This window comes from Onychostruthus taczanowskii, unplaced genomic scaffold (genome assembly GCF_017590055.1).
Source record: "Onychostruthus taczanowskii isolate IOZ18803 unplaced genomic scaffold, ASM1759005v1 scaffold19, whole genome shotgun sequence".
NCBI lineage: Eukaryota > Metazoa > Chordata > Aves > Passeriformes > Passeridae > Onychostruthus > Onychostruthus taczanowskii.
The window spans coordinates 6,635,711-6,648,384 of record NW_024499128.1 but is presented as its reverse complement, the minus strand read 5'-3'; the positions used below and the strand labels follow the sequence as shown (position 1 = coordinate 6,648,384).

Here is a 12,674-nt window from a genome sequence, read left to right as displayed (position 1 = left end):
CCTGGCGGCGCCGCCGCAGCCGCGGGCACGGAGAGCGCGGGGCCGGGGGTGGCGGCAGCGGCGGCGTTCACGGGGCGCGGCGGCCGCTACAGGCGTTGTGGTGCCGCGGACACGGGTGGGCAGTGCCCAGAGAGGAGGGGAAAGAATGACGGCGCTGCCCCCGTCAAAGAGGCCTGGCGGGCGTCTGAGCAGCCAGGCGGTAGCGTGGCCGAGTGGTCTAAGGCGCTGGATTTAGGCTCCAGTCATTTCGATGGCGTGGGTTCGAATCCCACCGCTGCCAAGTTATTTTGTCCCCGCCGCGGCGGCTCCTTTTCGCCCCCCGCACAGCAGAAACGCGGGAGCTGCCGCCGGGGCCGGTGCGGTACGAGCTGCTCTGCTCGGTACGAGCGGCTCTGCTCGGGCCGGGCACGGCGCGCCGTGAGTGCTGGGGGCTGTCGGTCACAGTCGTTAAAATCAATATTACAGAAAGCTGTGATATGAACTGGAGAAAAGGGATTATCCACTGTGTGGGTCTCTTGCTGGAAGAGTAAAACGAGAAACAGAAATTTTCAGGGCTTCTGCCTTCCTGCGCTGCTTTTGCTTCACAGCACCCCGACCCACGGGCCTGGCACCTGGGCTTTGTGGCCTGCCCTGGATTCCCCTGGAGGGGAGGTGCCAGTGTTCGCATCCTCTCCACAATTCTCAAACCCATCCATGATTACTCCCCTCCAGACCATGATTTCTCAAGCTCTCATCCCTAGTCCTTTGCCAAGCTCTCTACTGTTCACATCGTGCTCTTGGTAGTTCTCTCTCCATGTTACAGGTTGGAAAGATGCACATGGGAAAGAGATTTCTCTGATAAATTTCTGCCGTGAGTGGTGGATGGGAAGGAGCTGGACTGTGCTTTAGGTCTATTTTAGCTGAACAGTAACGTGAAAAACACATTGTTCACTTCAGCTGCTGCAGGGATTTGCTCGGTACAACTGCCGTACTTCAGAAATTTGGTGCCAAAACAGACTTGGGCCTTAAGTTCAGCTGAGGAGCAACTGAACTGTGTTAGTTGTGGCCCTTAACTACAGGAGGTGAAGGAAGCTGTACAAAGATCTGTGCAACTCATAGCAGCAGATTCCTCTGCTGTGTCATAAATACACTTAACCAATGTAACTTACTTAGTAACTCCCAATTTAACTAGAATACCCGGTTTTGACCTGTGAAAAGCCCTACCAGCACATACCCACAGCTCTGCACCAGGGGCAGGGCAGGGAGCAGATCTGGGAAATTGTGCAGAGGCACAGCACGAACTTCAGCAATGTTTCAAGTACAATTTTATTTTCCCTTAGATGTGGTGCTAGAGCTAATTCATGAAATCACACAATGTGCAGTCTCTGTAAGCCTGGTGTGTGTTATTTGCAGTAATCTGTTCTATCTGTGCCTTTGCTTGTTCCTCTGTTCCCCAAGGTAGTGAGCCTTGACGGAAGCTGTGGTCAGTCTCTCTTCTTATTTCAGCCATTTTCTTCACTAGTGAAGCACTGCAGGCTGTCTGCAGCTCTTGTTTTTCCTGCAGGTTCTCATTTACTTCAGCAATCAATTTGGAAAGTTGTTGTTTTGGTTTGAAATAGAAGCAACAATCTTGACTCTGGTTGTGTTTCAGTGATTTGGCAATTATTGTTTACTGTATTTTAATTTCTCAGGTCCAGCCACTTGTTTGTTATGATATTGTTTGTAAATTCAAAAGTAGCTGCCTCTTTGTTTCACTTTGCCAGTAACTATTGTGGAAGTTGGAATGATCTGGGTAGCCAATACTGTGACCGTGCAGTTCATGCAGGTCAGTGTCGTCTTTCTTTAAAAAAATGCAAAACTGAAAGGCCACCAAGTTTTGAAGAAAGAAAAACCAAAATTAAAGTAACAATTAAAGTAAGCGAAATATTGAGGAAGAGTTTATAATGTGAGCGTGGTCTGGATTCAATGTAGTGGTCCACAGAATCAGCAAAGTCAAACTTCTGTGGGCGGTACCCCAGCTGAGCTCGTGCCTTGTCTATTCGAAATGTGTGAGTTACAGAAATGTTCTGTACCTGCAGGGAAAAAGAGTCAACATACAAAAAGGTATGACTGCACAGGCAGCTGGAACAAACTGTAAATGGTAGCAAAGACACAGTTAAAGGAAATGTAAAATACAAAAAAATCCCAATACAATATTATATCAATGTCCTATGAGTATTGCACATATTATTTTTTAAATTGTCCACTCAAAATGAGATTCTTGAAAGCACAAAGAGACATTAAAAGATGCAAAGTAGAATCTGTAAAATCCACAAAAAATATTCTGCAAGTGTTCTGTTGCTTAGGTACTCAAAGAGTCAGACCAAAGTCATCTCGTAGGTTCCCAAAGGCCCAGCCAAGGCATACAGGATACTGACTCTTGGAAGAGAGGAGCTGAAGAAGCCTCTCCCACATTGCAAGCATAAGCTCTTTTCAAAAATCATGGCAACCAAGCACAATATATTGCCTGAATTGTACACAATGCCTGTATTTGCCCTGGAAACTGGAGGCTGAAGTAGCTCTGGGTGGATTTTGCTTTCTGCTGACTGAAAGTCTCCCTCAGATGAACATGTATGGATCCCGTGGGAATTAAGGAAAGTTTACAAACACAGACTTTACCTCATTTCTGGTCAGCAGTGGGGGCAGGTCAACAACTGGTCTCAGAATCGAATGAAGGTGTTCCATGAATGTGGCTGCATAACAAGAGATTTTGACTTCAGGTAAGAACAGTAAATTGCTTTGCCACTGTGATTGTGACTTCTGTCACTCTGTAAATGCTCACTAAGGATAATCACAGACCTGACATTGCTAACACCATCTAACTACTTGCTCACAAGGGGCTGGATTTAATCTTAATTGTGCTTGTGGAAAAAGGATTTGGAAAAGGGAAAAAAGAGTTGGGCACAGATGTAGTGAAAAGGTCATGAGGCTTCATAAAAAATGTGGCAACAGAGAACTCAGTTGGATTCTGTCTGAGTTGCAGTGGGGGGTTGATTCTGGAGAGAGCAAGACATTTACCCGTACAGCAAAGCAGATACTCTTCAGAATATTTAATAAAGTAATGGAGTTTTACATTTAACTTTTTGTATCAACTCCACAAAGTTATACCTCTATTAGGTCATACATAAAACCTGTTTTAGTGGGACTTGAATAAGGGATCATTCTGCTTTCAGCATACTGCACAGAGGTGAGTTTTACACTGCTAAACACTGGGTGAGCACACCCTCTATTAGGTCATACATAAAACCTGTTTTAGTGGGACTTGAATAAGGGATCATTCTGCTTTCAGCATACTGCAGAGGTGAGTTTTACACTGCTGAACACTGGGTGAGCATATTATTTTTATACATGAAAATGAAAATTGTGGGCAAATAAAACAATATTATATTACAGTTAGGAATGAGAGTAGCTTGGACATAAAAGAGAAATGTTGATAAAATATTTTACCTGATGCATAGACTAAAGAAGTAGGAATACTTATCCATGGCTTACTGCAACCTAATCTTTCAAACTGAAAAAGATTTAAAAAAACAATGAAAACCCCCAGAAACTTTAAACAAATTTTAAAGTTTCAATATAGAAGATATTTATGGAAATATTTACTGTTAAAATTAATCATGGCTCTGAGTATTTGCTATTTTTCATTTTTAAGGAGATGCCAGTTAAATGCCACCCACAGACACTGTCGTTTTTGTATCTTAAAAGAAGGAAAGAAATTACAATAATTAATCGAAATGTCATCGTGTGCTGATACCTAATTTAACATCATGTTTGTGGTTTTGAGCCTATCATTAACAACAACATGGTATTTTGAAAAGAATGAACAGATGAATACTTAAGATTTACACTTTTTGCCCACCCAAAATGCCCATTATTCCATCTGCATGCCCCATAAATGAGGACAGTAACAGCTCAGGACAGGGTGCTGCTTTAGATGGTCCTTTGGTCTCAGGGAAGACATTTGCTTTAACACAGTATTTTGGGTGGGCTTTGTTACAGTGCTAATCACACTGAAATTCAAGCAGGAATTAAACCCACATTCAGAGAGTTCCATGTGGAACTCTCCCACCCAAAGCAAACATACAAAATATAGCATGCACACAAAAGCTGGAGTTGCATACAGTTAAAGAAATGAATGTACTTGGAGATCAGTGTTGCACGTACAAGGGGAGTGAGCCATTCAAAAAGGTTGGATTTTTCTCCATCATGAATGAAATACACCTGGCCACTCTGTTAAAGAGGTAGAGAAGAGACAAGTCAGTAAAAATAATACTGCATATATATTGACTTCTTTTTCTTTATCTCACCCCTTATGAACAGTTTAAAAATAATACAGCAATATCAAATCCGAGTGGATGCACACAAGAGTCACAAACTCTCTGCTTGTGTTTCATTCAGTGGCACTGTTGGGTGCAGCAGGACTGGTGATCAGGTGGCTTGTGTGGTTAACATGCCTTGGAATAAATGGTTTATTATGGATGTGCCTGTTCAGAGAGGCTGCACTGACTGTGCAGAGGCACCACTGGAGCTGGTGCTGGATCTCACTGGTGCTGCTGGCACGTGGCCACCAAAGGAGGGGACATGTTCTGCTCTGGGTCTACTTAAGGCTCACTGGAACCCAGACCCCTGTGTAGCCAGGCTCTACGTTCCTGCTTTCCTTTTGCTTTCAGGGTTTTAGAAAAGGTAGTTTAATCTACTTTGAACCCCTTTCTAATGTACTCTCAGGGCAATGTTTCTAGGGGATTAAAAGCTTGTATTTACAAGGAGGAAAACAGTTGTGACTGTTTTTGAAAGCAGTGAACCCAAATGAAATGTGTGTCTGTTGGCACATGGTATGGGAAGAACTGACCATCACAGTTCAGAACATTAAATCTGGACCTGTACAGGGGAACAGGATGAATCTGCCTGAACTTCCACTTTCATTTCCAACATAGCAAACATTCTTTGCTCATCTTCCAGAAATTATAAATATTGCCTTTTAAAAATGCAAAGATGGAGACATTTTTACAGAACTGAATATTCCATCTCTTAACCAACAGCAACAGCCAGCACTGTGCCCCATCCCACATTGCTCATTGCTCACTGATCAGCTGCAAACACAGACAACAACGTAAGCTGAAGGACAATAACTCTAATTACTGCAGAGGTTACTGTAGCACAGGATACAGTGGCAGGATCCACTGTCAAGTGAGACCTGTGGTGGTTTTACTGTGTACTTACAGCTATGTAGTTCTTTTCAGGGGTGAGAGCTTCAGCAGCTAGAATATGAGCTTGTACAAAATTGTCTACATGTATCCAGTTCATTTGAACAGTAGGGTCCCCAAACTTGAAGCTAAGTAGCCTTCTCTCAATAATCTTCTGTAGGTATAAATAAACATGAAACCATAACAAAATGAGTTTTGGAATGAGGTAAAGTGTACTTTCTTGTCCAGCTAAATGTAGGTTTAGCTCTACTTAAAAAAAAAAAAAAAAAAAGGAAATACATGAATCAACTAAAAATATTCAAGGGAACTGCTCTTGAGAAAATGTCAAAAGATGTATTGCAATATTCCTGAATTTACAAAAATACAAGTCTGTTCTACGGATAAGTAAAATATTGTATGGAAAGTTAAGTTACAGTTCTGAGTGGATCAAAAGTATTCACTAAATTGGATCAAATTTATCAAATAGCTTTGGCTAGGAAAAACTGGAAGATACACTTTGGCTGGAAGGAAAGCATCCCAGTTTTCATTGAACAGGTGATTTTTAGAAAGTGCAAAACATGACATTTGCATGATGCCTTAAAACTGGCTCAGAACAATAAAGCTCAAAAGCAAATAGAAATTTAAAAATATTATATTTTTAGAGGGGCTAAAATAAAATCTCAGATTTAACTAAAATTATCTTTTCCATTCTTAAAATTATTTACAAGATGATAACATATAATTTGGCTGACTGCAATATAATTTCCTACCTCAGCCACAAACCAAAAATATCTATTATGTGCTCAACTTTATTATTTCCTGAAAGCTCTGTATATATAACATATATATAAAGTATAACTTTATATTACACTAATTCTTTTACAATAACTGGCTGACAGAATTCTGCAGGGACCATGTTCTACAGGTCATCTGTTGGCCCTGCAATTTAAAAGCAAGTGAAAAAGAGTAAAATGTGAACACCTCAGCTGCTGCCCTTCAGTAAGCTGGTGTACCAAAGGGTGCTTCCAGCTCTGGGACCTGCTTCATTGGACAGTGAAAGCTGTTAATAGTTGACACTGGAAATAAGATATTTTGCTGTATCTCTTTTCATTAATATTTAAAACCATTTGGTGTAAGTTGCATGTAAACAGACATTTGAAATATCATGGATTGGCCTGAATCTTACAGTAATCCTTAAATCATAAAGCTGGATTTTCATGTGTTTGTATTTAATAAAAAAACAAAGGCTTTAAAATCTACACTTTACAGATATAATGCTTGTTTTAAAAAGTTATAATATTCTCAGCAGATGATTGAATTGTTGAATTGCTACCCAATAAGATCAGTCAATTTAGAACACAAATAAGCGATGCTCCTTTCAGCTTTTTACCCATATCCTAGAAAACTGCTGGTTAAAAATTCAGATGACATACTGCTAGCCTTGGCAAGTGTCTCTGCTCTTCTGGTCCATAGATTCCTGGTGGGCGAAGAACACACGTGTGGAGTGTTCCACCTCCTAGAACACGGGACAAGATCGTTCTTAAGAGACCTTCACATCACTACACCAGATCTTTGTTTGTATGAACAAAGGCTGAGGCAGCAGAACTTACTCTAAATTCATTTCACTACCTTAAAAAACAATACATACCAAAAAGTGCTGCATTAGTAGTTGGCTAATAAGATGGGAGAATCAGAGCATGCAAAATAGCAAGAAAAGATTGAGAGAAGTCCTGCAAGCATAGTTGTGTTCCTAGAAAATACCAATATTTAAAAATCTTTCTAATCAATCCCTTGTCCCTGTGCCAGTGAATGTGTTGGCTGTGGTGACGAGTTCACTGAAGTGAGCAGGTTGTTGAAAAATATATTGGATAGTGGAATGAAACCAACTAATCCCACACAAAATTATTGATGGGAAGCAGTGACCTGTTAGCAGTACAAGGCAGAGCTGAAAGATTCCCTCAGCAGCAGGTGCAGCTCCCACTGGAGTGAGGTAGAAGCTCTTGACAATTTCAGTGGGATCATAAAAATCAAATCCTCCCAGGTACATCAGCTGGCTGTTTCATCATGTGCTAATAATTGTTCTTAATAGTACTTGTAAACATATAAAATATCAGTCCTGCTATGACACAGAATCAAAATGGGATGTTTGGTTCTATTTCACAGACAAATGCAGAACTGTGTATTGGTCCTTTAATTAGGAGAGGCTTTAATGTGAAGAGCTGCTAAGGAAATAAAGGGAAAAAAAAACCCTTTTCTTATTTTGAACAAAATAATTTTGTTGGGATGGAGCTCCCATCATGGACTTTCTATCTGTAATAGCCCTCTGCAAGTATCAAGTGAAGAGTCTTTTCTGTAAGTTGTCCACAGCTAAATTTAGCTCAGTATCACTTGGTCACATAGAATCATGTTGCACTTTACATTAATTTGTTTTGCACTGGCAGTTATAGTATCTCACAGGTGAGCTTAAGTATTCAAGTGTATAACTGGCTTCCTCAACATGGAAAACTTTGGGAAGCACTAATAAATAATTCCAGGCCCTAGGCTCAGGTACCTACTTCAGATTTTAATATATAACTTGAGGGGGTGTGTGGATGTAACAATTTAATCAGCATTCGTGTTTTACTTATATTGCATAAGGCAGTGACATTAAACACTTGTTTTTGTTTAATTTATAGCTGTCTTATTATTTGTCATTGACATACTGAACTTACTGCTACCATGCTAAAACCTTTTACTGACATTGTGGGAACTTAAAACCAATTAAAAGTAATTTTTAAATGAAAATACTTTAATTTGTGAGAGGGGGTTGGTAAATTAATTTCATAACTGCTGGGCAATCTTGTCCACTAAGGATTGATACAGGACACAGGATTTTGGGGAGGAACAAGAGGAGGAGAAGTAAATTCTACTACAAATTCATGCTCAGACAAAAGTACCTTCTAGTGAAGATCCATTAGCTGCCAGTACCATTTGTTCTGCAATCGATTTGGTTCTGGAATAGTGGTCCACGAGCTACAGAGAAAAAACAAATACATTTGTATCTGTTCTGAAATGATGGGACAGAGAGGCATCTCTTCTTCACTGGTTTTCACTTAGCAGATGGCAACAAATACCTCAAAATGCAGAAGTTGTGGGGTATTAGGTTTGGTGTAAAACACATGAATATTTCTAAGGTAAGGAAGCATTTTCTTATATGCAAATCTGGTTAATTAATTTCAGCACATTTGAGAAGCAATAAATATATGTATGTTTTGAATGCTGCCAGGAATGTAATTGATCACTGCTTTGTAATCTGGATTTCTTCTTCAGGTAACGGAAAAGTCAAAAGCCAAGTTTTGAAGTCATTACACTTGGTCTGAAGTATCCTGCTCACTTCCATGTGGCATTGTCCCAGAGAAAGTGTTATTTAAAATGTTATTTGCAATATTCATATTTTAGCTCCATCTCTACTTCTTGAAAGACTGTGAAGTACTTGATGGAGAGAGGAGGGACACAAAAAACAGCTGTGTATGCAAAGCAGCCAGAAGTACTTTCTCTATTTTAATTAAATGCAATAAAACCATATAAATATAGGCTGCTTTTCCAGATCAGCTCTACCTTGAATATATGTCATCCTCTAAGGGAAAAGCAGAAAAACCATGTGGGTAATAAATAGCTAAAGAGGCACCAAGCCATATAACAGAATCCTCATGTCCAGGTGGAATATCCCTGATGTTAATGCAGCACTATGGGAGTTATTTTCCAAAATCAAGGCCTTAATAGGAAAACAAATATATACTTTGATGTACATAAAACTGATGTGCCAAGGTTGTAAATAGCATATTCAAAGAATGTAAAGAGTTTTCTTTTTTCTTTCATAGAATGACAGAATGGTTTGGGTTGAAGGGAACTTCAGCGATCATCTCGTTCCGACCCCTTCTTCCATGGGCAGGGACACCTCCCACTAGACCAGGCTGCTAAAATTCTCATTCCACCTGGCCTTTCTTGTGCCTGGATGCTTGCATCAGGCAAAACTCTGTTATAAAAACTCCAGGCTTTTTCAGAAACATGGAAGTAAACAGAGAAATTTGAAAATACAACACAATGAAATACCTTGTCAATTGGGAAATACGGCAGAGATTCCTCATCCCCATCTTCAATGGGAAGCCCTCCAAACACCACATTCACTGAGCTGGTGTAGACCAGCCGAGGGATGTTTCTTTGTTTGCAGGCTGCAGCAATGAATAATCAATTACTTTAGTAGAAAAATTATTTGGGGGAAAAAAGTTAGTGTGCCATTTTTTCTAAGAAAGTGTCAAATCTTAAAAGAGAAAAGCCTTCCATTCTGTGACTGGGTGAGTTGAAATGCAGAGCATATTTAAAGGGCACATCAGTGTAGAAGTGCTTTACACGCTGGCACATCCTAAGCTGGGTGCCAGCACGGTGCCTCAGGAGAGCTCCTCCAGCCTGCTGGCATCAGGACAGAAGTCCTTCTGCCTCAAGGGCTGCTCACTGCCTCTACACAAGTTGTTAGCAAGCAGGTTAACTACTACAAAAGCAAGTAGTTAACTACTACAAAATAGACAGGGAATACAGATTCTGACATCAGTCTAGCAAGGTGTTGAACAGCTGAAGTAGCTGAAGTACAGTGCTGGCTCTCATATCACACCTCGTAGCAGAACTGAGCATAACACCCCCAGCCCATGACAGGTTTCCTCATTTTCTGCCAACAATGTAAAGTACTTGGTGACAGACAGAGTGTGCCAAAAAGGCCAGCTGGCTTTCTCTAAATTGGATATGATGTTTGATATGCTGTACTAACACCCAGTGGCACAGTTAAATACGTACCATTAAGGATGAATCTTGTTCCATTAATGTTTACGGATTCAATCTCTTTTTTATGCAACTAGGAAAAGAAAAAAATTGTGCATTTTATAGTAATAATACATACTCAATTCAATAGGGGGATGTTATAAACATCCCCAAATAAACATAATTTAGTGCTTTGATTATTAAAAATGCCATTTAGACTGCTGTTTCAGACTTAAGTCTAATCATTATTTTTAAACTATGCCTGTATTTTTCTTGTATTATTAAAGACTAGTCTGCTTGAAGCAAAGAAAATTGTAGTGCTTCTAAAAATATATGTCCAGTTATTACGTATCTTGCAGCAGTATGTTAAATATCTGTGTTTCAGTAGCACTTTAGTGACCAGTTGCTTCTAACTAGCAATTCCAGTTATGTATTGCTCAGTGGCAAACAACTTTGAGTGAGCTGTTCTATCCAGACAGGGTAATTACTGAAGTTCCTCTTATTAAAGAAAGTAAGAAAGGGGTGTGTTTGTGTGTGGATGTGTGTGTGTGTGTGTGTGTGTGTGTGTGTGTGTGTGTGTGTGGGCTTGTAACTGTAATTATAAAATTGTGACTCAGAGTCCTACATCAAGTGCATTTTTACCCAATGGTGAACAATGAAAGACTTCAAATATTGTTATAATTCAGATATATGAAGTAATTTATAATTTAGTTAAGGTTGAAGTAATTTATAATTTAGTTAATGTTTTATTCCTCCTAATGACCTTACACCTAGGAGATTCATGTGAAGGTTTAGGGAAGAATCAGGGTTTTGGAGGGAACCAGCCTCCCTTGTCCTTCATTTTGTTTTCACAGAACTTTTCAATGCCATTTCCATCTCAAACACCTTCCCAGGGTGCTGGTGGAACCTCTAATGGACAGGAAATCATTGCCAGCAGTCTGCTTGCAGCTGTCACTCAAGTTTGCACAGAGCAATTTACCAGAAACTGGGGCAATATGAAGAAATTAAATCTGTCATGCAGTGTTACAGCATGAAAGTCTCACCCTCCATGTGGGCAGTCACACAGAGCAAAACCAAAACTATGTGGACTCACCTGCTGTGTTCCTGACATTCCATATGAAGCTACGTGAAACACACAGTCAGCCCCTTCACAGACTGCCAGTATGGCACTGTAATCCCTGATATCTGTCTGTAATACACAAGAAAAGGTATTTGGACATGAGATGAAAGCTGCAGGTGAGCATTTGTCATATAGTGGGTTAGCACAGAGGGAATCCATATATAGAATGCATGTATAGGACCGCATCCTTTACAAGTACAAGTATCCTGGGACTCAAAACTGGGCACACCTCCCTACTTGCTGATAATTATACTTTTCTTCCATAGAACCCAAAGAACTTTGAAGACATTCATTAAGGTTCACAATAGTCCTGTGTTTATTCTACAGGTGGTTAAACTAAGGCCTAGATGAAGGCAGGATCCTGAGGAGTCAGGAGTGAAACTGCTCCGTGCATTACAGGTTTTGCTGGTTTTCCTTATTTCAGATATACTAAAATCCATTCACCAAAACTCATGTGGGATGTTCACACAGTTAAAAAGGTTACTGAAATTTGAAACAGTTGGCAATAGGTATTTGGATTCTGTGAAAACTAGGAAGACATTACTGAAAAGGCAAATGAACTAACTTTGACTGTTGGGAAGATATTATTTATCATACCTCGATCCACACCACTCCACTGGGAATCACCCACAAAGGCTTGTGTATGTCACACAGAACAACAGAAGCTCCTATGCTGGCAAGAGCACATCCCAGCTTGTATCCACAATAGCCAGCACCTCCTGTCACCACGGCTCTCATACTGATTTTATTGAGTGTTCCAGCATGTTTGCTCCGTTTGCAGTCAGAGGTTCGGTGATAGGGTGTTACTCCACTCATTTTCGGTTTTGTGTCCATGAAATACTGTCCGGCACCACCAGATACATGTGAAAATTCCTTCTACACGGAGAAAATTGCTCCATAACACTCCTGGATGCAGACAATTTCAGGGAGTTTCATATTGACAAGATCTAGTCACAGCAGCAAAATCTGGCTTTAATGCAGCCTGCCTAAGAGAGATAAAGACAAAAGGAACCCAAAATTTACAGTGCCCAGTTTACTGCCAAGACTGAGAGAAGTGGTGTTTCCAGCTTCTTTCTAAGTACCAGCAGCTAAACATAAATTAAGAATACACTGAGTTGTTATCATTGGCAGTGCTGGAGTTGAGATAGATGAGGATGTCAGGAGGAAGAGGGATGCCTGATCCTTATAACTTAAGAAGGTGTATCAGAGAACAAGGCTATCAAATCCCTTGCTTTCGAGGGGAACTCGAATAAAATAGCTGCTATACTATAGAAAGGGTTAATAACTGCATTAAGAAAAAAGCAATAGTGAATGACTTATTTGCTGAACATGGGGGTTCTTGCCCTTCTAGGGCTTCTCACCGGCAGTCAGGACATTTCAGAGGCCGTGGCTACCGACTCCCTCCGACACCCAGTCCCTGCCCCGGCCGCAATTAAACATTCAAAGCCACCCGAGCCCCGCCGGGGCTCTCTGCATCTCACTTGCAAATGGGCCGGGCGGCAGCGCAGGGCCTCGTGCTCGGGCCGGGCCCCCGCCCGTCCCCGGCCTCGGGCGGTCCCGCG

General features: G+C 40.8%; 1 protein-coding gene and 1 non-coding gene across 2 annotated transcripts; one reads left to right on the top strand and one right to left on the bottom strand.

The window, feature by feature from the left end:
- The first annotated feature begins 198 nt into the window (after positions 1 to 198).
- Positions 199 to 280, top strand: TRNAL-UAG. Its single transcript has one exon. It is a non-coding gene; the product is annotated as a tRNA-Leu (tRNA).
- A 1,525-nt stretch (positions 281 to 1,805) lies between these two features.
- On the bottom strand, positions 1,806 to 12,048 carry LOC121334546 (putative short-chain dehydrogenase/reductase family 42E member 2). Its single transcript, XM_041401798.1, is given in 11 exon segments — positions 1,806 to 2,051; positions 2,638 to 2,711; positions 3,466 to 3,529; positions 4,183 to 4,248; positions 5,239 to 5,376; positions 6,635 to 6,717; positions 8,138 to 8,213; positions 9,294 to 9,412; positions 10,029 to 10,086; positions 11,086 to 11,181; positions 11,710 to 12,048. Coding segments are annotated over 11 exon segments (1,359 nt in total).
- Positions 12,049 to 12,674: the final 626 nt, after the last annotated feature.